Source organism: Mastigoproctus giganteus, chromosome 10, assembly GCF_048544385.1.
Source record: "Mastigoproctus giganteus isolate SK-2022 chromosome 10, ASM4854438v1, whole genome shotgun sequence".
Classification (NCBI taxonomy): Eukaryota; Metazoa; Arthropoda; class Arachnida; order Uropygi; family Thelyphonidae; genus Mastigoproctus; species Mastigoproctus giganteus.
In genome coordinates this window covers 90,127,626-90,153,574 of record NC_143584.1, presented here as the reverse complement: position 1 = coordinate 90,153,574, position 25,949 = coordinate 90,127,626, and the positions used below count along the sequence as shown (strand labels likewise).

Here is a 25,949-nt window from a genome sequence, read left to right as displayed (position 1 = left end):
GAGCTTTCTCTTTCGCTCTTGGCTTTACTTTTCTTCCAGACAGCTGGTTCACTCTGTACAAATCAGAAATCCGCCCAACCATGGAATATTGTTCCCACATCTGGGCCGGTGCCCCAACCTCTCTCAGGCTTCTAGATTCCACTCAAAGAGGGCAGTTAGGTTAATTAATGATCCATCTCTAACAAAGAGTCTCTACTCTCTGTCGTATAGATATTCTGTTTCTGCAGCACGCCTTTTCTACAGATGCTTCCATGAGCACTGCTCTTCTGAATTGGTTTCTGTAATTCCTGCTCTCTCTCTTTCAAACCAGTCCGAACACGTGTCGCAACCAGTCAACATCCTTTTACTATCAAATTTAAAACTCATAGAACCAACTTTTCATCTTCCTCATTTATTCCTTCAACCGTATTTCCTGAAAATTACAGTCTACAGAAATTCAAGTCTAATATCAACAAGTACCTTCTTTCATCTTCTCAACCTTCAACCCATGCACGGCACTAAGTACTATAGGTTTTAATACCTCTTCTGCTTTTGATTTTCATTAAAAAATCGTAGTGGGAAGGCTATACTTTTGTTTACGAACTACACTTGGTTTTGCCTGTTGTGTGTGCTTTTTGTATGCTTTTTTATTTATTCGTATAGATCTGTTGGAAAGGGTTCAGAGAAAAGCAACAGGTTAGCTGGGAATACAAAAGAATATTCTTACTAGGAAAGACTTTTGGTTCTACAAATTGTAGTCTCTGTAAACTAGGCACCTGAATGGTAACTTAACTGAAGCGTATAAGGTTTTAAAAAGGTTTAAAAAGATTCCATCAGCATTAGGTTTAATTTAATGCTGATGGAATCTTTATGGAATAATGGAATTTATGCCTTCTTTGTTGCTCCAGACGAAACAACAAAGGCTTAAATTTAAATTGGAAAAAAGTTGGTTGTAGAACAGGTGTGCGGAAATTCGCATTGAACTAAATGCTAATCAATTGATGGAATAAATTATCACCCTAATGTTTGGGTAGTTTGAATAAATTCTTGGAAGGAATGGGAAAAATTAATTATTTAATTGTTTGCTAGTGTTGTATACGCGTTGCTTCCTCACATCACGTTACCAATACCAACATTTATTTATTTAATTCACTCATTTTATTATTTTTTTTTCTTTTTCAAGGGACTGCATCCATGAGCTGTTAGGCCATGCACCAATGCTTGCTGATCCTAGTTTTGCTAATTTTTCCCAAGAGATCGGATTGGCGTCGTTGGGAGCTTCTGATGAGGATATTGAGAAGTTTGCCACGGTAGGTTCAGATATCAAAACATTATCTTAGAAAGACAAGGCTCCCTCATAATCACAATAATTAGATAAAGAAAAAGCTTTACACGTAGAAATTAGTTTCATCCGATTTTTTTTTTTTTAAATATATTAACTTAAATTTTTATTCATGCTTTACTTGCTCTATCGGCAAGAAATCCCGAAGCGTTTGCTTGCCGTTATGTTTTACTCATGTAAAATACCTAAATTGAAAGTGGTGGCCCATTCTTCAGTTGTCACATTTCTAGCTAACGTCTATTTCAACTGCAGTAATTAATATATTTGGCATAATATAAATTTACTCTTACATTAAATCAATCATTGAATACCGGAATGGCAAAAGATCACAACAGCAAAGATTTCAGCAACGGTAAGGAACTACTAAAATTCATGCAAATTATTGGACAATAGTTCTCCCTATAACTTTTATTTTTGCAGTCCCATTCAGAATACACAATATTCACATTATGACTCAGACTCGTCATTTATTTGGTATTTAATTCTTTCTTTTCATCACACTTGCCAACAAAGCTGCGACATTTATATTATCGCATATATAACCAAACATTACCGGAAATAATTACTGTCATAAATTCACAAGAAAATAAACAAGTGCTATCGACAGCAGGTAACACAAAATTTGCAGTTGCTAATAGTGTGCAGTCATAAGAAAATATACTGTAATGTTTTGTGAAAAATAAAGAAAAATGAAACTCTAAAATAGCTTCACTCAGTGATAGAGGGCTGATCTACAACTATGAATCTATTCACAACATTTCAAAATTATCCAGACGGCACTCAAAGCACAGTCGTATGTTGTTGTGGTTTTGGAAGTTTCCGCAGCTTATAACAATATTAAAAGAGTCGTCATTGGAATGTTCTTAGGGAATGTTTTCATGTCAAAGGGGATCTGCTTGAAATACTACTAAAGGCCATGTCAAAGAGGATACTAAAATTGAGTTATGTTTGTTATTTGGTTTTTAGGAGCATTAGCAACTAAGGCCATATTGCTCCGGGATATGTGGTGGTCATTCCCTGACCTTTCCGCATCTTCCGTATTTGGTGGTGACGGGCTCGAACCCCGGTCTAATCAAGAAGCGTGTGCTACGCACTGCTGCTCCTTCCCACCTGGCTACGAAGGCGCCTAAAATTGAGTTATAAAATTAAACGCTGAAATAAGAATAAATTCTGGCATACCGCAAGGCGTTCTTTCCGGTCTCCCTTTTGCAGTTGTATTAGAGCCTTTGATTAGTGAAGTGAATATGATAATGTTGATCCATTTTCAGGCGATTTCAAAGTGTGTATATATTAATATAAAAGTTCAGGAGGAGACATATTAAACATCAAAAGCGTGAAAAACTACCTGAGAGAATTAAATGTAAAAACCAATACACAGAGGTCGGCGCTAATAACATTTAAAAAAAAAAAAAAAACTAAGAAGCCAACTATCCTTCAAGTAACAATCAATGGAGAGCTTATGAGTAGGATTCGCCACCAGAGGAATCTAGGCCTTATTTGGGACTCCAACTCCAACTTTCTTTCAATAAGCATAAAGAAGAATTAAAAAAAAAGAGAATTTTATACACAGTCTAGTGAGCTATCAAACAATAAGTGACATGTCTGATTCCATACAGGGAGAGGTGTCTTTATCCGGTTCCAATGCATGGAGCAGTTATATGGCCATCGGCTCCACCTAAACAGATTCAAAAGATCTTGGCAGCGGAGTACCGGCTACTCAAATGACTGAACAAAGTTAAACGCAAATATAATACCAGAACAAGATCGATGCTGCACATTAACCTCAACCCCTGTAAATAGGTTACAACATATAAAGTTAAATACCCTAGCAAAGCTTAGCACGAGACAAGTTGATGCACCAAACCTAAGCGACAAATGGCAATAAAGAGAATCACATGTCTACAGAAACAAAAACCTCTTTTCTGAGTCTGAAGTTACGTCTGCCAGCATAGAATCTGTAAGGTATGAGTTAGTTGGAAGCAGAAGTATAATGAAAGTGGGAGTAATCTACAGAATGGAAGATTGTGAAAAGTATGACAAGAGTCTTTACATGCAGATGGAATGGGCAAGCAAGCGCGAATGTCTTATTATGAGTTACTTCAATCTGCCCCAGATTGATTGGAATAAGTATGAAGGAAACTCATTTTAGGGAAAATTTTCCCTAGTTGTACCAGCATAATAGAGAAAATACTAGGAGTTAGGAATAAGAATATTTTTGACCTCATTATTACTCACGAATTAAATGACAACACATAGCTTAAAATACAGGAATCATTGGCAGGTAGTGATCATGCAGTCGTCAGTTGCAAGATGAAGAAAGACGTTGCGATAGTTAAAGGTAAACGCACGGTTTTAATTTCAGAAGAGGGAACTGTAATAGTATAAGGAGCTATATGGCATCTATTAATTGGGCGAATACACTTGAATTATGGAATACCTTTAAAGCAAAAATTACAGAAGCCTTTAATTACATACCTTTAAGAAAATATTGTAGGAGAATGCCGAAATCGATGAATCGGAGCTAGCTGGTCAAATAGATATTTTAATGATAAACAAGGGAAATCCATTAGGCCCGGCAGTAACTTTGGTAACTTGTTAATTACTTTCATCAGATTTTCCTTCGTGATATTAAGTGTAGACAGGGAAAACAAATCACGTAAAGGGTTGTAAAGGGATGGAGAGAGGGGGAGATTATATTCTTCTTTTACGTAACTATCACCAAAAATATAGTCCACCCATTCTATGAAGAGGCTCTCATCCATCTGAATATCCTTGTAGTGCTTTGCAAATGGCCGCTTCGAGCATACTTATCTTTTAGCTATATATCTATTGTTGGCGTGTCATTTTTGCTTCAGAAGAGCTGCACATTTCTTTTTAAAGTTAATAAAATCGTGTGTGGTTCCATAACTCTTCCATTTCCTGAAGGCACGCTGCTTATCTAGAAAGGTGGGCTTCGGGTCTCTTGAGAACCATGGTTTTGTCTATATAGAGATGGGCGAAACTATGGTTTTCAACAGACCTGAAACCCGGCTTTCTAAAATCTTAGAGGCAATGATTAAGAGTGAAATCCAGGGAAATTTAGATAGATATGGCATTCTGAATAACACAGAACATGGTTCGGTTAAGTGACAAATCATGTTTAACTAACTTAGGCTATTTTGCACAATTACTCATGACCTGAATGTAGGGAACAATTTCGACAGACTATTTGGATTTTAGTAATGCAATTGATTCAGCGCCTAATGAGAGGTTACTGTATAAGCTGGTACATGTTGGGATTATTGGATATTCTTCAGATTGTTGTAAAATCAGAAGTGGGGTTCCACAAGGATTAGTTCTTGGACCACTGTTGTTTCTAATTTTCATTAACGACGGGACAGAACGCTTGATCAAAATTTGCAGACGACGTAAAGACTAGTAGTGTAGTTAATGATCAGTACCACGCAGCAAACCTTCAGAATGACTTGAACTGGCTCTAAGAACGGTCAGAAAAGTGGCAGCTGCGTTGCAATACAGCCAAATCAAAGGTCTTAACACTTGGGGAATGGCAACCCCACTATAAATTATACACTGGTGGGGTTGAATTAAAGACAGTAGAGGAAGAAAAGGATCTGGAAGTTACAATACGGGCAGCAGATATGAAGTTTTCTGAGCAGCGTAAACAGGAAACCAGGAAACACCTGATGTCCTATTGATGATTTATCGAACACTATTCTGCAGAGATATGGAGATTATAGTTCCACTGTGTAAGGCAATTGTAAGATAATATTTTAAACACTGTGTTCAAGTATCGAGATCTAATCTGGAAAAAAAAAAAAAAAAAAAGACAGAGCTCTTTGAAAGGGTCCAAAGATGGGTAATAACTCGCATGGTGAGATTCGCAAATGGGCAACCTTACGAGGAAAGACTGTGTGCTACAGAGCTTGGTAACGAGGCACCTCACAGAGGTTTTGGTATTTTCTTATCAATCTCACCGCCCCTCGGCCAGTGTTGCAAAAGAACTGTGGCTTCCTTGCACTACATGGCTAAAAGAAATTGGAATTGAATTTAATGAAATAAGGGCTCTAGGATGTTTAATAAACCACCAGTTTAAGAAAATTTGATGAGGACAAAAAAGGTATAGAAGAGATATACCTACAGAAATATACAAAGTTATGGAATTAAATTTGCACGGAGACTCGATATCCTGAATGAACATTAGAAAGATTATCCTAGGAAAGGGGTTATGAAGTTACAACAGGTGAGCAGAGGTGGCCCCAATGTTCAAGACTTATCAGAGCGCTATCAGAAAAAAAAAGAGAGAGAGAGAGAGAGAGAGAGAGAGAGAGAGAGAGAGAGAGAGAGAGAGAGAGAGAGAGAGAGAGAGAGAGAGAGAGAGAGAGAGAGAGAGAGAGAGAGAGAGAGAGATAATGGACTTAAGTCTAGGTCTTAAAGTTCTAAAAAGACAAGTAAAGCTAATAACTGTTACCTTGGCTAAGGGAAGAAGTATTTAAATAACTAACAATACAAACTTAATAATACAAAAGATAAATAATTTAGGTTTTAAAGTTTTAAGCATGAGAAGTAAAACTAGTGTATTAAAAAGTTAAGGTAAAACATAAAAATTACACAAGAAAACAGAAGCAATAATTCCAGGTCTATAAAGCACAAGCAGCTTTATTGTAAAGGAAATGAATTGCTCTAAGATTGCGTTTGTAAGAAATATCGAATGAAAAAAAAAATGTAAATATTAAATTGAAATATTTATGATATATCCTTCTATCCGTTATGGCTGTGTCAGGGTGATTTCTAATAAATAGATTAAAGAAAGTTAAAATAGCTTTTTTATCATATTATATAAAAATGAAAATCTCCTTCCCCCAGTATACTGAGGTACTATTTATCTGATAACATGACAAAGCAAAATTTCGTAATTTTTTTACTTTGTTATTCTTATGTATAGCTTTATTGGTTTACCGTCGAATTTGGACTCTGCAAACAAGATAAAAAGATTAAGGCGTATGGAGCGGGTTTGCTTTCTTCCTACGGAGAACTGCAGGTAAGTTTCTTTTTAAGATACACACTTTTTCTCTCTCTGTCAATGCTGTTTTAAACTAATTCTTCGACATTTAAATGCATGGTTTCTTTTCTTATTGTATCATTCTAAATGCTCTTGCACTGCATACTTTATTCCCAGATTGCTTTGAAAGATTTCTTATGAGATGAAACATTCGAACAAATTTCATCATTTTAGGCACTTTTTCATCTTTAGCATATTAGTTTTTAAATTTAATGCGTTACCAGATATGAGACAATAGCAATATCAAGCAAATTCCATTTTGTTGTGAAGATTACATGATGACAATCTCTCAACGCATTAAATTATCCCTGAGCGATATAGATTAAGTATTCGAATGTTTATTTAAAAAAAAAAACAGCAGAAATATGTTATATCTGGAGTTCACATCGAAAGAGCAGCTGCTATATACAAAATATTTATAAAAAATATAACAAAAAGAAACCACAAGCAATTAAAAGTCTGGGTAGTGATGGCAAGTTGTTTCCACTTCAAGATCAGAAACAACTTGTACAGTGTTAAGCACCACATAAGTCAACAGATGAAGTTAGCGATCGAAGATTTGTTTTGCCATCCTAAGAAAGGAGAAAGGAAGATAATGGTACCGGCTGTCGAGTAAATGACGGGTTTCTCCATAATCAGAAAGACAGTTCCTTGATGGAACCAGCAAGTTATTTTGTTTCGTCAGCAAGTGCATCGTGCTAGGCGTAATTACCAACAACATTGCAGAAGTTGGCTACTTCCTGACGTCGAAAAGCTTAAAAGTAGAATATCAGGTTCTCAAAAAAAACAATGTCAAGACTATTATATCTACTTGTAAAATTAAATCTTGGCAGAACTTGGTTACTTCTAGTGGCAATCGGGACTATGGGTCTTTCCAGATGAGAGTGTCAGTACCTGCAAACGGTACTGACACTCATCTGGAAAGACGGCATTAACAATATTTGGACACTTTGCTTCATTCGGATTGTCAAGAGGACGATTCGCGCGTTTAACAACAAATATGACTATTCGACCACACTTACGCTACTACTTCTGAATCTCTGCCATTTACGTAATTAAAGGTGGACACAGCTGTCATAAAAATTAACGTCTGGTTGTCCAGGCCTCGACCTTCATGAAAGCATCTTTATTAAGCAATCAAGAAGCTCCATCCAATGGTTCTAAGGTTTCCCATCTAACGCTTTTAATCTTGCGTTTTTGTCATGATATTCTGGTGAGTTTTCTTTCCCAAAGCAAGTATAGTCTTCGCAGAATTCAAAAAATTCAGTCAGCAAAACTTTGTGTATAATTTGCTATATCTTTCTGTCAACAAAATGGAACTGAATGGAAGGGCTCAAGTCGAATGACCGTATCGTTCACGCAGACACACGTTCAAATTATGTTGCCAACACGATCAGCATGCAGTAAACATGAACTGTCTGCTGTCAAAATCGAACCGATTTAATCGATCGTGTCCACATGTTCAAAATCATTTGAATTTTGAAATGCGAGTGGCCGGCTTAAATTGCCAGAAACAAGTTTCTGTTGTTTAATTTTTCGGAAAGAAATCAAATTGTGATACAACATGCGTCTGTAAATATGCACCGATTCCTTCAAAACATCAAGAACGTTAAAATTTAACTATGTAGCTTAGTGGCATAGTGTTTCGGGCTTGGGGCGCCACCGGTGGTTTCCCACAACTGCGTCATCGTTATTCAAGTGAAGTAAACAGAAATCTGTAAATGCCAGAAGTATGTGTAGTGTGTTAGTGTTGGATTCTGTTGTTGCTCTGGCTTTTGGCTGCAGGGCCCCTAATGGGACTCTACGTTACCCGCAGCCATCACCATTAGGAGGTAAGCCAGGCAGTCCATAGTTCCCTGGCTCATCTCTGCCATGGGCGCTTGAGCTTTTTGACAGAGGGAAAGTTAAAAAAAAAGAAAAAAAAGTGAGTGGAGGAGATAGCAGTAGAGTGGGAGAGACAGTAGTAGGAAAAGGATGAAGCATCCGGGGATACTCTGGAGGATCTTACCCCAAGGGGATTTTCAGCTTAATCCTACTAATCGTTTGCAAATTATCTACCCAGGGAGGGGGTTACAGTAACTCTTACCTGAAAGGTGTTTCAGTTTAACTCCTTCCGGAGGTGAGCAGAAAATTCTACCCCTATTCAGCAAGCATAGTGCCCGCGAGGGTCCTCTCCACAAAAGAGCAATCCTGCACTCCAGTAGAGGTCTCAACCACATTAGGATTTTAAGAGAAATGGTAGGTGATCATGTTTTAAAGTGGATCTGTTCATTCGGTGTTTCTTCGCTGTATCATCCATCTCAGCTGCAAATGTTGATTGTGCAAATTCAGCGAGGGCAAAGTAACGAGACTCATCCTGGAGGTAGATGTGTTCCTGGTTATCAGTCTAATCCTGAAGTCGTCATAAAGTAGGCAGCTGTACATCACATGCTCCCAAGTCTCAGTTTCGCCACAACTGTAATGAGGATCCTGCTCTATCCCGAAGTTGACGAGTTTTTGTTTGAAAGGATCATTTTCAGTGAGGATGAAGGTATAAAATGCTTGCTTATAGCGCCTTTGGTGGCATTAATCCAGGAATCTTACAGATTCCGACATATTTCTCAGTAATTATCCTGAGGCTTACTCTGCCTCAGGATCATTTGCCAGGTCAAGATCGAAGTAAAGGAATTTTGTTGGTGTTCCTTGCTTTAAGTTGTGGAAGAGACCTGTGTTAATCACCTCAAGGTAGAGTAGTTTAATTTATCTACTAACCTGTGAAGAGCAGGACTGTAGTTCTGATTGTAACCTGGCTCAGAGATGAAATGAGAACTGCCACTTTCACCGCAAATGTGGGCTGTCACATACACCGATAAGCTAAAACATTATGACCAGCGAGTCGTTATGCAAATCGAAGAAACTGCAGGTGAACTACGGTGCGGGTCGGGACACGGTTTTTAAAAAACACTTGATACTAAGCTCCATTAATCAGTGTTACTCTTGTTCTTCAGATGGGAAAAGGCAGCGGACTTAAGCGAGTTTGACAAAGGCAATTGTAATAACCAAACAACTGGGTCAGAGCATATCCGAAACGGTACGTCTAGTGGGATGCTCACGGTCAGCCATGGTTAGTACCTACGGAAAGTGCTCCGAGGAGGGAAAACCCACGAACCGTCGGCGAGGTGTTGGAAAACCACGGCCCATCGATTCTCTAGGTGAGTGAAGGCTCTCTCCCGAATGGTACGTGGCAAATGAAGGGAAACTGTGGTGCAACCCGCTGGTAATTGGAATGCTGGTAACGGGAATAATGTGTCACAACACACTAACCACTGTTCACCGGTGATCGCACCTACAATGGGCACGCGAGCATCGAAATTTGACCTTGAGTGGGAAGAAGGTCGTCTGGTCCAATGAATCACGTTTCCTGTTGCACCAAATGGACGGCCGGGTATGTGTGCATTGTTTACCTGGGGAAGTGATGGCGCCTGGATGCAGCGTGGGACGAAAACAAGCCGGTGGTAGCGGTGTCATGCTGGGATACCCTGGGTCCAGTCATCCATGTGCCAGGTACTCTGACGACCAAGTCAGGATGAAAGCCGACGACGAAAATATAGATATAATCATACTCCAAGAACCATATGGAGTTGCCAATCAAGTAAGGGGATACCCCCTACAATACAAGATCATACAGCCTGAAAATGAAAGCCCCTGAGCCACTATTGTGGCCAGAAACCCAGATTTAACAGTTACCAGAATCACTCACCTCTGCACGGCCTGGGCTGTCTATGCATATCTTATCTCAGCACTGGGAGCCTTCTCCGTCGAAGCCCTGTATTGCTGCCCTGGAGCGGACATGACGATGGCTACAAGGTACCTAGAACATGTAACAAATATCCTCCACGATCAGAAACTAATAATAGCAGCGGACGTGAACTGCAAGTCACTGGCTTGGTACAGCCATACCCCAGACAGGCAAGGGACAAGGAATGGGCAGTGCCTGAAGGAATTCCTAGCAACGTCAACAATAACAGTGCTAAACAAACTTAATCAACTACCGACTTACTGCAACCTACGATGGGAAGCAACCATCGATGTTTTCCTAGCCACTGGGAATATTGCAGGCAATATAACTGACTGGACGGTTCAGGATGCTTGGACAACGTCCAACCACAGGGTCCTGACTTTCCAACTCATCAGAGACAATATCCTGAGAGAAAAATGCTACACAGATATGCGCTGCACACTGCAAAAGGAACCAGTTCAGAGACACTCTAATAGCAGAAAAATATACACAGCAACCTGCAATTCAAACAAACCAAGACCAACTCCAAAAAACAGTCACAGCGATCACCACTAAAGCAGCAAATACTACCATAAATCAAAGAAAACCTGCCTCAGGTGCTGTACCATGGTGGAGTCCAGAGCTCCAGAGGCTCCGAAGAGAAGTGCAGGACAAACAAAAAACATTCCAGAGAGCCATAGGCTCTTGGCCTACCCTCGAAGTGGACGCTCTGCAGGAAATCTACAAGGAAGCCAGAAACCAGTACACCTCGCTCATAAGCAAGAGTACACAACTCTCGTGGGAATATCTGGTCGCAAACATTGGCAACACTGACCCCTGGGGGTGATCTACAAAGTAACCACTAATAAACACCCCAGGGGAGAGGTAATTTCAACCACCATAACACCACAGGGAGATGTTACCAATTCTTGGGAGGCATCTGTCAACAATATTTTGGACACAACCTTCCACCCTCATGTAGACCCGCAGACACCAACAAATCAAGATGTGCACAGAGAATTACGACTACCGAACAGAAGATAGGGAACCGGATTTAACAATAGAGGAATTACTACTGAACCTCTTCAATCTCTGTCTCCAAACTGGGACCTATCCAAAGGACTGGAAAAAAAAAGCAAATATTAAACTCATAATTAAAAACCCGACAAAACCACCAGACCAACCGACTTCCTACAGACCAATAGACCTACTAACAGTCTACAGGAAACTCTTGGAACGATTTTTGTTAACCAGAATACAGGCTCACTACCTATAGACAAACCTAATGTCCCCAAACCAGTATGGCTTCAGAATGGGAACGTCGAATGTGGATGCTCTGAAGAACCTCCTTGCACGTGCAGCTGCCACAGAAAACAAACACTTCCTATCTATCTCTATCGACTTTGCTGGGGCGTTCGACACCCTTTGGTGGCCGAGCGTCCTGGCCCGACTCCGGGGGACTGGGATGCCAGGAAACCTCTATGGAGTAATCCAAAGCTACCACTCAGTAGACTCATCATGGTGATGCTCCATAAAAAAATACTCACCAGAAAAATCAACAGAGGCTGTCCACAAGGCTCCGTTTTAGAACCCATGTTATGGAACATCGTCTTGGATGAATTCTTAAATACCGTTATTGGAGAGGCGTCAGTAGTGGACTAATATCCACTTCCTTAGGATCTCTGCAACCAAAACGAACTCCATTCCCTTCAAGGGTGCTCTAGATTACAGGAGTCCCCCACAGATTAAGATTGATGGTGTCAGTCTACGACTTTCCAAGGAACTTAGATATCTGGGAGTAATACTGGACCCCACTCTCTACTTCCAGGCACACTTGAAATACATCGTAAGAAGATACAGGGCTATACAGCCCTTGTTACCAGAGTCGCAAAAAGGGACTAGGGATTGAAAAAGAAGACCCTCAAGCTTTTTTACAAAGCCGCCTTCCTATGCTTCTGGAGCATGGTACCCCAAAGTTACCATGGCTGTAAATCGCAGAAACTTCGACTCTATCCATAGAGCCATGATACTCACTATAACCAGGGCCTGCAGCACAGTTAGCACCCACGTGCTGCACGTGCTGGCGGGCATCCTACCTTTAGACCTCGAAGTAGCTAAATGTGGAGTATTATATGAACACTCCAAGGGAAAAGCCTGTACCTTTGCTGGCTTGACGCAGATGCTACCACAATCCATTTGACTGAGAAAAAGAGACTTACAAATCACCTCATGCAGGCCTGACAAACCAGATGGGAAAATTCCTCAAAGGGAGAAGTCACCAAACGATTCTTCCCCAACGTTGGAAAACTCTATCCAATGGCTCCAGCATGTTTCACGCCGGGATTCCACGCGACCTTCCTGCTAACAGGACATGGTGACTTTAAGGCTACGCTTACAGTCCAGGGAATTACAGATGACCCTACTTGCTTGCTGCTGTGGAGAGTTGGCACTACCTCATGCATGAATGCCAGCTTTATGATGACCTCCGTTGCCAGCTCATCACCTGGATCACCTTTTTGCCCAGAGATAGAGAACAATACCTCCTGGACGGGAGGCAGGAATAGATTGCCTTCTCCAAGTTCGTTGAAGACTTGTAGAGAAGAAGACGGGACCTGAATGCACACTAACCACATAATGGCTAGAAGCCAAATTGTGCACAACACCAAAGATGCCCTACCGCGCAACCATGAAAATTGATAAAAGATATGAATGAAGGACGAATGGCAGCCGTTCTGGCGGCCTGAGCCAAGCACTAGCCTGGCTCTCCTTTAACACCCCTTCCTGGCAGGGGGAAGAGACGACCAGTCAACTTTCCCCCCCTGCTACCCATAAAGACTTCCTCAATCCTGCTTAAAGGAACTCTGCAATTGCGACGATCGCCGCAAATAAAAATTGACAATGTCATCATTAAATTTGTAAACCAACTTAAGTACCTAGGCGTGATCCTGGACAACAACCTCTCGTTCCAGCCGCACCTTAAGTACTTAAGAAAAAAAAAAATCAGGAGCTATTCTGCACTGGTAGCCAGAGTTACTAGGAAAGATTGGGGACTCAAAAAAAAGAACCCTGACGCTATATTACAAGACAATGTTTCTTCCAGCAATTACTTACGCCTCAGCAAAAAATATGGAATTAGCAACTAAGGCCATATTGCGCCGGGAATATGCGGTGGTCATTCCCTGACCTTTCCGCATCCTCCGTATTTGGTGGTAACGGGCTCGAACCCCGGTCTAATCAAGAAGCGTCTGCTACGCACTGCTGCTCCTTCCCACCTAGCTACGGAGGCACCCTCTTGCAGAAGGCAATCCGAGTACGAGTACTCGAGCGATAGGCCAACGATTGGGTATTTCCCAATCCACTGTATGGAGGATACTGTCAACAAACCAAATGAGTTCATACCATCTGCAACGCGTCCAATCATTGGAGCCTGCGGATTATCCACTCTGGAGGACATTTGCTACTTGGTTTCTTCAACAGAAACGGTTCGCCAATGCTGACTTCCAGCGGGATCGCTGTTCACGCGACCTCCCGTTCAACCTCTACCGCATGACGAAGGCATTTCGGACCCTTCAATGCTATGTGATTCCGATTCGTCTTTGTGCCCCCTACACCTCCTGCAAGTTTGTCGCACTGGTAGTGAATCACCCTGTATATATATATATCACTGTTGTGTAGTTGTTCATATACAGTATATGTATGTTCTTATGTGTATATCAGGGTTTTTTTTTTTTTTTTTTTTTTAGGTTCTAGCCGCCGAAATATCAGGAAATTACGCGCCAGGATCTGCCAAAGTAACTTAAGTCTACTGGGTTCCTGGTCTGCCTCCATGGGGCGAAGGTGGGGAAAAGCTGGGCTCCAGCAGCTAAATGACCAGATGAACAATGGTACACGACATTACACAGGTACAATACCCACAAACTTTTAAAATCTCTGGCATTCCCAGCAAACTGATACACCCACAAAGAAAGCAACGCGGAGATGGGGGAAACACCCCTGGTGCCTCATGACAACAATATACCTTACCTCAATATCATTGCTGACCAGGTACACCTTTCATGGCAACGGTCTTCCCCTCTGGCGGTGCCGTCTTTCAACAGGATAATTCGCCATTGCCACACCACCCGGATTGTTCGATCCTAGTTAGCGGAACATGAGGAAGACTTCCAGGAGTTGCCCTAGCATCTAAATCCCCAGGCCTCAATCCCATCGAGCATCTGTGGTTTGTGTTGGAACAGCAACTCCGATCTGCGGCGTCTCAACCACGGACCTTAGAGGAGTTAAAGGATCTGCTGGTTACGTGTTGGTATCAGATACCACAAGACACATTCAGAAATCTTGTAGCGTCCATGCCTTGCCGGGTACGAACTGTTTTGGCTGCCCGTGGAGGACCACCATCATATTAGGTAGGTGGTCATAATGTTTTGGCTCATCGGTGTACTTGCTGCTAATAGGACTGGGAAACGAAATGGTGGAGCTACTATTTGCTAAAGAAATGTGTTCCCTCTAACTAATTAAATTATTCGTTTACACAGGACTAGTCGTAAGGAGTCCGAAGAGTCTACAGAGCTGGAGTGCAGGTTGCTGTATGCAGTCCACTTCCATATACCTATTTCTGAGGATAGTGTGCAATATATCGGCATGTCTGTAGTCCACAATCAAAAAATTGTGGACTACAGACATGAATTCATGTGTCGAAGAGTCCATTAATACGGCCAGTGTCCATATTGAGATGGACACTGGCCGTATTAATGTCCTCATTCCGATGAATATCTTCTCAAATTGGCAAATAGAAGAAACTGGGACGAGGTCTTACTTCCTCCTGTAGGATCACAATCCTCTGCGATAAAATCACTGCTAATACGTAAGACGGCCATTTACTGATTCAAGTTGCAAGCACTGTTAGGAATAGGAAAATATATAACTCTAAATACGTCAATATCGACGAGGTCATTACTCAATCTCAACTATACCCTTGTTTTAATCAGAACATTTTGACTGTTGTTGTTATTGGGTTTTAGGAGCATCAGCGACATATTGCTCCGTGTATACTGTCTGTAAATTGCGTGTGTTCTTAGGTAGATTTTCTGATTGCTGGATGAAACACCGAGTTTCCCGGATAAAAACCATGCTACACTCGCCTGAGACCAGCTAACTCAGCCACGTCGTGAAAAAAGCCCATAGAAATTCCTCTCGTCATCGACGAGATCCGAACCCAGGTCTTGTCCACCCGATGTGTGGAGGACGGCGATCATACCAACTGTGCTACCGACGAGGGAACATTTTGACTAAGCTGAGTCAAAATGTTCCCTCGTGATTAGTGATTGTTAAGATGGATGTAATTCATTTCCATGTCTGCCATATCGAAAACGTGTCATTAGAGACCCCCACTCGAAACCGAGGTAGAATGACCTCCTGACCAGCAACTTTAAGAAAAAGCGAAGAGTTAATACTTCCCAAAAGAAGTCTCTCTCAGAAGGAAGGCTCATATACCGAATATTCCAAGGCAAGGAGGAACTCCCAGAAAATTAAACAAAAACTTGACTCTTATGAATGGAAGCCTAACCAGGACTTACTACTGCCGAACTTCTCTCGACCGATGCACAGGAATAGAGTCAAGCACAAGCTGCGTTTCAAAAGAGGTTATTTATGACCGATGCACAGGAATAGAGTCAAGCACAAGCTGCGTTTCAAAAGAGGTTATTTATGACCGATGGATATCCTTAGAATGAAGGCATTTAAATCACTAGACTGTAATACTGTAATTTCTGCGAGTGAAAACTCACATATAACCACTTTCAGTCAATGTCAAAAGTTTTGGTCTCTCAATAAATCCTGTTAAATCAAAGTATCTTATCTTTACCCAAACTCTGATGGTTTCTGCCATTAGAACATTATCCCTGCATTTTGCTTCAGCATAAAAATGATACCAGCTCCTACAAATAGTGTCAAATTGCTAGGAGTAGCCTTCGATGCGAGCTTTATCTACAAGCAACATATCCAATCTCAATAATCTAAAACCATAAGGACGTTCTGTAGTATACAGATAGAGTTGGGTAAAACTCACAATGAAGAAATGACCAGGAAACACTTCGTAACTTACGTCAGTAGTGTGCCTCTTACGCCGATGAAATTTGGCAGACCGCAACTCTAAGAATTCATGTGGCCTCGAATTCTGAACACTGAAGTGAGACGACAGGTGGTCTCACTAGACCTACACCACATTCCAGATTGCGGGGCTGAGGGAAGCCTCCAGTGCTGCCCTAAACAATACACAATACCACATCCAAAACTGCACTTAGTCCGATTTTGGGAATGCTCTCCAATCCGCAGAGCCCATGTGCTGAAAATAAAGGCATTCCTATAACTGTGCTCGACCAAGCAAGATCACATTAAACATTTGAACACGGTGCGGCGGAGAGTATCAGGAAGACACTTGCAGTACCCCTTCTTTGTGATCAAAACAGAGGTCACACAGCTTCACAGATTTCCGAATTGTGAACTTTGACAAGCTCAACATAGACCGGATATATGGTGGTGTGACAAATCCTGTCGTGATTTAATTTCAGACTCTTTCTATATGTAAAGGGCAGCTGTGTCAATGACGGTTTTATTTTACCGACCGATTTTATTTATTTACTTGATTATCATTTTGTTAAATTAACGTAACTGGTAATCTTCAGACTACGGTGGAGGAATGGCGGTGCATATAATTTACCTGTATATTTCCTTTGTATGCTAAATATATTGTAGGATTCTTATAGTCATCTATGTACTGTGCCTATGTATGGAATAGTTACTTTATCTGATTTAAATTAATAAAGAACTTTGCTGTTATTATTTTATTTTAAAATGCTTCACTAAGATAACTGACAGGTTTGTTGTCCTTGACACCTGTAGTTTACGAATAAGATGCAGCGGTTGCATGCTTTAATTTATGTTCTCGGATACTATTTGTTGAAGAACTTAGCAATTTGTATCTGTACGTAAGTGTATCTGTACCTTCACATTTTCCAAAAAACTTTTAAGTGAAAACCACTTTCCGAGGATATGGAATGTGTACTTCGTTAAATCTGTTCCCAAAAATAGCAATCCGCCAAAGACTACAGGCCTATTGCGATTGGATGTTCGTTTCAAAAATATTTGAGAAATCTATTTTAAATACCATCAACTATCACTGTTTTGGGCATAGATCTGAGTACCCTCATTCAATGATCACACAAAGATCGACTATCACAAACCTCATGGAGACTATTTCGAATCCAACAAGCTATTAACTTCAGACAGCAATTAGATATTGTCTTCTTGGACGTTGCATCCACTTTTGACAGTATTTCCATCTCGGCTATTAATATCATCTTAAAAGAATGTTTCCATATAACTGGGCACGTCTTATCAATAATTACGAGCACTGTGAGGGAGAGACACATTAACGGAACTTCCAAAACGAACTTCCAAGTCAACAGGGGAGTCCAGAAAGTGGCATCCTCTATGCAACAGCACTCATCCTTTCTTGGCCCACAATCAAAAACAATTTGTCGTTTATGCAGATGACCTGAAATTTTTCATCACCTCAAGCGATCAAAAGACAACCATGCAATTGAACAATGAAGCAAATTCCAAAATCGTCGAGTTGCAAGAATACCTCCATTGCATGGAGCTCCGATTAAACGAACACAAGACGGCACAAATGGTTTTCACCAACAAGGTAATAAAGAACCACATATCAATACGCGTGAATGGCAGCGAGGTCAAAGAAGTTCAGACACAGGTTGATCTTGGTCTAAAATGGGACGAAAACCTAACTTTTAATACCACAGTGAGAGGGATGATACATTTTAAGATGCATCATCCCTATCCCTCTATATGCATCTCAGATTTGGTCTTTTGCGCAGGACAATACCATCAAGGCTTTCTTGGGTTTAGAGTACTGGATGCTGAGATGGAAAAACAGGATCAGTACGCAGCAATTTACCATCTCAAGGGCTAATTTATATGCCAAATTGGATGTCACACTGTGGATCCACATGATCGTCACAAAGAACATTTTCACGCTTGCGAAACTGCTGACTGGGAGACTCGACTCACCGAAAGCTGCGCCACCATTAAGATGTACAACGATCTCCAAGTAGACCCAGAAAGACTTTGCACAGAGAAGGTGTACACGACGGAAGTGTTTCAGAATGTTTTTCTCCACTCATAAATGCTGCGAGCAAGTAAAGTCCACAGATGGAAACAGAATGAAGAAAATGAAGAGTGAACTAAAGTCAGGAAGAAAAACTGAATGGCAAAATAAAACTCATCATACTGTTTTAGTTTAGAACTGGTATTTCTGTTATGTCTAACATACAGGTTAGTGCAAAAGCATCATTTTAACGGAGCTATCTACCAAAGTAGTTAAATTAGTTAATTAAATTGGCATCGTTTTAGTTATATCTCATAGTGACAAATGGGCCTGGAGTACTGGGGTCCATAGTTTAACAGATATTTATTTAAAGTATACCCAGTAAAATAAAATAAAATAAAATATTTCCAGAAGCTTTCGGAACTCGTGTCCCTTTCTCAACTGACAGAATTTTTGAATACATTACAAGCAAAGTGTGGCACGTTACTCATTCGTCATTGTTGTAGCACGGACGTGTGCTGCCTTGCGCCAGTGATCATCCATCAATAAAACGGTTGTCTCCAGGATTGGATGTATACGCATGCCTTTCTGGCGATTTAATGCCTTAGGGTTGTTCATTATGTTTAGTGACTCTAGCCATAGGCGGTGGCGAAAGTGTCGCGCGTGGTCCACTATCTCAAAGTCGCGCTTGGGGTCAAGATCGTGGTTGGTAGCCCAAAAATGTTCTGCAAGCGCGGACTGGTCAGTTTCGGCAAGCCGGATTGCTCTGTCGTGTTCCGTGAGGCGATCCTGGAGACGTCTCGATGTCTCACCTACGTAGCAACTGTTACAGGCCCTACAGGTGATACGGTACACTACATTGCTGCGTAAGACAGGTGTGACAGGGGTCTTCACACTGGAGACAAGTGAACGTAGGTTCCTACCTGGTAATTGTACACATTTGATGTTGTAACTTCTCAGGATCTTCGAGATACGTCCTGACACTCCTGGATAGTACGGAATGTAGGCGGATGATATGCCGACTTGCTTCGGAGGTCTTGGGTTGGAAGTAAGTTCTTGTGCCTGTAACAAGCATCTGTTTAGTACATGGGATGGATAACCGCATCTGGTTAAGTCCGCCTTCACACGGGAGATCTCGTTACGTCTAATTGTGTCGGTGCTGGAATGGCTCCAGGCCCTGGAGAACAGGGTGCGGGCAGTGCTATTGAGATGGCTTGGAGCGTGGCCGGACCCGTAGTTGGTGAATTGACCGCACCACATGGGTTTGCGGTATACTGAGGTCTCTAGATGTGGGCCTACGCGATGCACTAGCACGTCCAGAAACGGGAGCGAACCGTCCACCTCTGATTCTACGGTAAACTTGATGAAATTGGATAGAGAGTTGAGGTATTCTAGTAGTACCGTTTCAGAACCACGTGGTATTATGGTAAAAATATCGTCGACATATCTACACCACGTTGTAATAGGTGTAGGTGGGTTCTGGTGTATCTGCTTCTCCAGATCTTCCATGGCGATGTTAGCTACTACGGAACTGACAGGGGCACCCATAGCAGTGCCATGTACTTGTTTGTAGAGTGAGTCTTCAAAGGTGAAGATGCTGCTAGAGAGGCATAGGTTGAGGGCGGTACAGATGTCATCAGTGGATAGTGACGTCCTGGATTGGAGGCTTAAGTCGCTCTCAAGGAGCCTTCTGGCGCAGTGCACGGCCTGTTGGACGGGAATCGAGGTGAATAAAGAAACCACGTCAAATGATGCCATGACAGAGTTATCAGGGATTGAAATGTCCTTAATGGTGTTAATGAATTCACTGCTGTTTTTAACGGTGTGAGATGTATTACCTATAAGAGGCGAGAGGAGGCTCGCGATGTGTTTGGACAGTTCATACGTTGGGGCACTGCAGCAAGACACTATAGGTCTGAGAGGAATACCCGGTTTATGGATCTTTGGTAATCCGTAGAATTGTGGTAGTTGGCAGCCAGTAGCACGCAGAAGATGGTGAGTCGCGGTCGGGATCTTCTTATCTTTAAGCCATGCGTGGACAAGTTTATTAACATTTGCTTCCAGACGTTTCAAGACTTTAACGGGAGGATCAGGTAGAGGTTCATATACGTTAGGATCGAGTAATAGGGCCAAGGCTTTCTCTCGGTAGGCTGATCGGTCCAGCACAACAGTCCGGCGCCCTTTATCCGCAGGAAGTACAACGATGGAGTTGTCTTTTCTTATAGATGACAGGGCGGCACGTTGGCGGTGGTTGAGGTTTGAGCACGTTTTTCGAGTGTTGCGGAGGACTGCGGCAGTCTTGAATCGGATCTCGTTGGCAGTTTCTTCGGGAAGGTTGGTAATACTGGCTTCTATGCCCATAGCGAGCTGTGTGATGGGAGGTTTCGATGGTATAACGGCGAATTTCATACCGTTTGATAAAACACTCAGCTGCTCGTTGGACAGTTGTTTGTTACTTAGATTCAAGACGAAAGAAGTCGTGTCGTCTGAACGAGTGTTCGTCTTTAAGGAGTTAGTTTCTATGCTCAAGTTTATGAACTTGCGCTGTTGGCGTAAACGGTAGGTATCCGAGGTCTGACTAGCCCGATGGCAGATGGTATGTATAAGGTTTGTAAATACAATAGGCGAGACCTTACCTTGTATATGTTGTAACAGTCTGGACTTGTTGTAGTCAGCGTTCCTGATTTCACGGTGGAGATGGGATATCCATAAATTTAACGTGCGCAGGCTGAAGTTAAAGCAGGCACGATCCATATGAGAGTTGTGGAACGGGGCTTTGTATCGGAACCCTTTAGGTATAATTCGATTGCTTTTGCATCTGTGGGCGAAGCGTAAATGTTGCCTGTAGCGAGGAAGCACTTTTGCAACTGTGCACAATCGTTGTAGGTATTATGGCCATAAAGTGATCGAATAGTGACAAATGGGCCTGGAGTACTGGGGTCCATAGTTTAACAGATATTTATTTAAAGTATACCCAGTAAAATATCCAGGAGTGTCAGGACGTATCTCGAAGATCCTGAGAAGTTACAACATCAAATGTGTACAATTACCAGGTAGGAACCTACGTTCACTTGTCTCCAGTGTGAAGACCCCTGTCACACCTGTCTTACGCAGCAATGTAGTGTACCGTATCACCTGTAGGGCCTGTAACAGTTGCTACGTAGGTGAGACATCGAGACGTCTCCAGGATCGCCTCACGGAACACGACAGAGCAATCCGGCTTGCCGAAACTGACCAGTCCGCGCTTGCAGAACATTTTTGGGCTACCAACCACGATCTTGACCCCAAGCGCGACCTTGAGATAGTGGACCACGCGCGACACTTTCGCCACCGCCTATGGCTAGAGTCACTAAACATAATGAACAACCCTAAGGCATTAAATCGCCAGAAAGGCATGCGTATACATCCAATCCTGGAGACAACCGTTTTATTGATGGATGATCACTGGCGCAAGGCAGCACACGTCCGTGCTACAACAATGACGAATGAGTAACGTGCCACACTTTGCTTGTAATGTATTCAAAAATTCTGTCAGTTGAGAAAGGGACACGAGTTCCGAAAGCTTCTGGAAATATTTTATTTTATTTTATTTTACTGGGTATACTTTAAATAAATATCTGTTAAACTATGGACCCCAGTACTCCAGGCCCATTTGTCACTATTCGATCACTTTATGGCCATAATACCTACAACGATTGTGCACAGTTGCAAAAGTGCTTCCTCTCAATAGCTCGCTACAGGCAACATTTACGCTTCGCCCACAGATGCAAAAGCAATCGAATTATACCTAAAGGGTTCCGATACAAAGCCCCGTTCCACAACTCTCATATGGATCGTGCCTGCTTTAACTTCAGCCTGCGCACGTTAAATTTATGGATATCCCATCTCCACCGTGAAATCAGGAACGCTGACTACAACAAGTCCAGACTGTTACAACATATACAAGGTAAGGTCTCGCCTATTGTATTTACAAACCTTATACATACCATCTGCCATCGGGCTAGTCAGACCTCGGATACCTACCGTTTACGCCAACAGCGCAAGTTCATAAACTTGAGCATAGAAACTAACTCCTTAAAGACGAACACTCGTTCAGACGACACGACTTCTTTCGTCTTGAATCTAAGTAACAAACAACTGTCCAACGAGCAGCTGAGTGTTTTATCAAACGGTATGAAATTCGCCGTTATACCATCGAAACCTCCCATCACACAGCTCGCTATGGGCATAGAAGCCAGTATTACCAACCTTCCCGAAGAAACTGCCAACGAGATCCGATTCAAGACTGCCGCAGTCCTCCGCAACACTCGAAAAACGTGCTCAAACCTCAACCACCGCCAACGTGCCGCCCTGTCATCTATAAGAAAAGACAACTCCATCGTTGTACTTCCTGCGGATAAAGGGCGCCGGACTGTTGTGCTGGACCGATCAGCCTACCGAGAGAAAGCCTTGGCCCTATTACTCGATCCTAACGTATATGAACCTCTACCTGATCCTCCCGTTAAAGTCTTGAAACGTCTGGAAGCAAATGTTAATAAACTTGTCCACGCATGGCTTAAAGATAAGAAGATCCCGACCGCGACTCACCATCTTCTGCGTGCTACTGGCTGCCAACTACCACAATTCTACGGATTACCAAAGATCCATAAACCGGGTATTCCTCTCAGACCTATAGTGTCTTGCTGCAGTGCCCCAACGTATGAACTGTCCAAACACATCGCGAGCCTCCTCTCGCCTCTTATAGGTAATACATCTCACACCGTTAAAAACAGCAGTGAATTCATTAACACCATTAAGGACATTTCAATCCCTGATAACTCTGTCATGGCATCATTTGACGTGGTTTCTTTATTCACCTCGATTCCCGTCCAACAGGCCGTGCACTGCGCCAGAAGGCTCCTTGAGAGCGACTTAAGCCTCCAATCCAGGACGTCACTATCCACTGATGACATCTGTACCGCCCTCAACCTATGCCTCTCTAGCAGCATCTTCACCTTTGAAGACTCACTCTACAAACAAGTACATGGCACTGCTATGGGTGCCCCTGTCAGTTCCGTAGTAGCTAACATCGCCATGGAAGATCTGGAGAAGCAGATACACCAGAACCCACCTACACCTATTACAACGTGGTGTAGATATGTCGACGATATTTTTACCATAATACCACGTGGTTCTGAAACGGTACTACTAGAATACCTCAACTCTCTATCCAATTTCATCAAGTTTACCGTAGAATCAGAGGTGGACGGTTCGCTCCCGTTTCTGGACGTGCTAGTGCATCGCGTAGGCCCACATCTAGAGACCTCAGTATACCGCAAACCCATGTGGTGCGGTCAATTCACCAACTACGGGTCCGGCCACGCTCCAAGCCATCTCAATAGCACTGCCCGCACCCTGTTCTCCAGGGCCTGGAGCCATTCCAGCACCGACACAATTAGACGTAACGAGATCTCCCGTGTGAAGGCGGACTTAACCAGATGCGGTTATCCATCCCATGTACTAAACAGATGCTTGTTACAGGCACAAGAACTTACTTCCAACCCAAGACCTCCGAAGCAAGTCGGCATATCATCCGCCTACATTCCGTACTATCCAGGAGTGTCAGGACGTATCTCGAAGATCCTGAGAAGTTACAACATCAAATGTGTACAATTACCAGGTAGGAACCTACGTTCACTTGTCTCCAGTGTGAAGACCCCTGTCACACCTGTCTTACGCAGCAATGTAGTGTACCGTATCACCTGTAGGGCCTGTAACAGTTGCTACGTAGGTGAGACATCGAGACGTCTCCAGGATCGCCTCACGGAACACGACAGAGCAATCCGGCTTGCCGAAACTGACCAGTCCGCGCTTGCAGAACATTTTTGGGCTACCAACCACGATCTTGACCCCAAGCGCGACTTTGAGATAGTGGACCACGCGCGACACTTTCGCCACCGCCTATGGCTAGAGTCACTAAACATAATGAACAACCCTAAGGCATTAAATCGCCAGAAAGGCATGCGTATACATCCAATCCTGGAGACAACCGTTTTATTGATGGATGATCACTGGCGCAAGGCAGCACACGTCCGTGCTACAACAATGACGAATGAGTAACGTGCCACACTTTGCTTGTAATGTATTCAAAAATTCTGTCAGTTGAGAAAGGGACACGAGTTCCGAAAGCTTCTGGAAATATTTTATTTTATTTTACTGGGTATACTTTAAATAAATATCTGTTATATCTCATGTTGTGAATGCTTTCACAACGAGTTGCTGTGGTACTGTACTACCTCGAATGAGTAACACTTCACCAGTGGAGAAGAATACTGTTACTTATTCTCAGCGGATACCACCACCCAGACGGCACCGTTTTGGCTTCTCCTCGGTGGGTGGGCAGGTACCCTGGTGTTGCAATAGTGACAACCCAGTTATGAAGTATAACTTCACAATATGAGAGGTGCCTGATAGCGTGCAGTGATATAGACTATAAAATCTTTAAGGGCAAAGGCCTCATTATACGAGGTAGAATGACTAACATATAGGTTAGTGCAAAAGCATCATTTTAACATAGCCATCTACCAAAGTAGTTAAATTAATTAATTAATTTTGCCCTTAAATATTTTATAGTCTATGTTACTGCGCACCACAGGCATCTCTCATATTGTGAAGCTATACTTCATAACTGGGTTGTCACTACTGCAACACCAGGGTACCTGCTCACCCACCGATGAGAAGCCAACAAGCTTTGAAACGGTGCCATCTGGTTGGTGGTATTTGCTGAGAATAAGTAACAGTAGCCTTCTCCACTGGTGAAGGTTACTTATTCGAGGTAGTACAAGATCATGGCAACTCGTTGTGAAGGCCTTCACAATAACCAAAACGATGTCAATTTAATTAATTTAACTACTTTGGTAGATGGCTACGTTAAAATGATGCTTTTGCACTAACCTATATGGTAGTCATTCTACGTCGTAGCATGAGGCCTTCGCTCTTAAATATTTTATACTCTTATCTTTCGTTATCTCTCTGCAAATATTCGTGTAGATGTGAACATTCTTAAATGTTCTTTTATTTCCTGTAAAATTACAAATTATTGAATGTAAAATAAGACAATGATATGTATAATATGATAAGACAGACAATGATGTATATAAATTATACAGCATGAGCCAAAACATTATGCCCACCTACCTAATATGATGTTGGTCCTCCACATGCAGCCAAAACAGTTCATATCTGGCAAGAAATAGAAACTACCAGATTTCTAAATATGTCTTGTGGTGTCAAGTACCAACATGTAACCAGCAGATCCTTTAACTCCTGTAAGGTCCGTGGTTGAGACGCCACAGATCGGAGTTGCTGTTCCAACACAAACCACAGATGCTCGATGGGATTGATGTCTACGGAATTTCGAGGCCAGGGTAATACCTGGAAGTCTTCCTCATGTTCTGCGAACTAGTCTCGAACACTCCGGGCGGTGTGGCATGGCGCATTATCCTGCTGAAAAACAGCACTGCCAGAGGGAAAGACCGATGCCATGAAAGGGTGTACCTGGTCAGCAATGATGTTTGCTAGGTGGTAGACGTTAGAGTTCCCGGCACATGGATAACTGGATCCAGGGCATCCCAACAGAAGATCGTCCAAAGTATCACACCGCCGCCACCGGTTTGTTTTCGTCACACGCTGCATCCAGGCGCCACCATTT

General features: G+C 42.3%; 1 protein-coding gene across 2 annotated transcripts in view; it reads left to right on the top strand.

Annotated features, from left to right (window-relative positions):
* ple (tyrosine hydroxylase ple) overlaps nt 1-25,949 on the top strand; it is a 245,422-nt gene that overhangs the window by 208,716 nt on the left and 10,757 nt on the right. For both annotated transcript variants that reach the window (XM_090383463.1, XM_090383464.1), the window contains exons 10-11: nt 1,163-1,289; nt 6,264-6,359. In XM_090383463.1, coding sequence (XP_090239589.1) covers nt 1,163-1,289; nt 6,264-6,359 — 223 coding nt within the window. The remainder of the gene's footprint in view (nt 1-1,162; nt 1,290-6,263; nt 6,360-25,949) is intronic.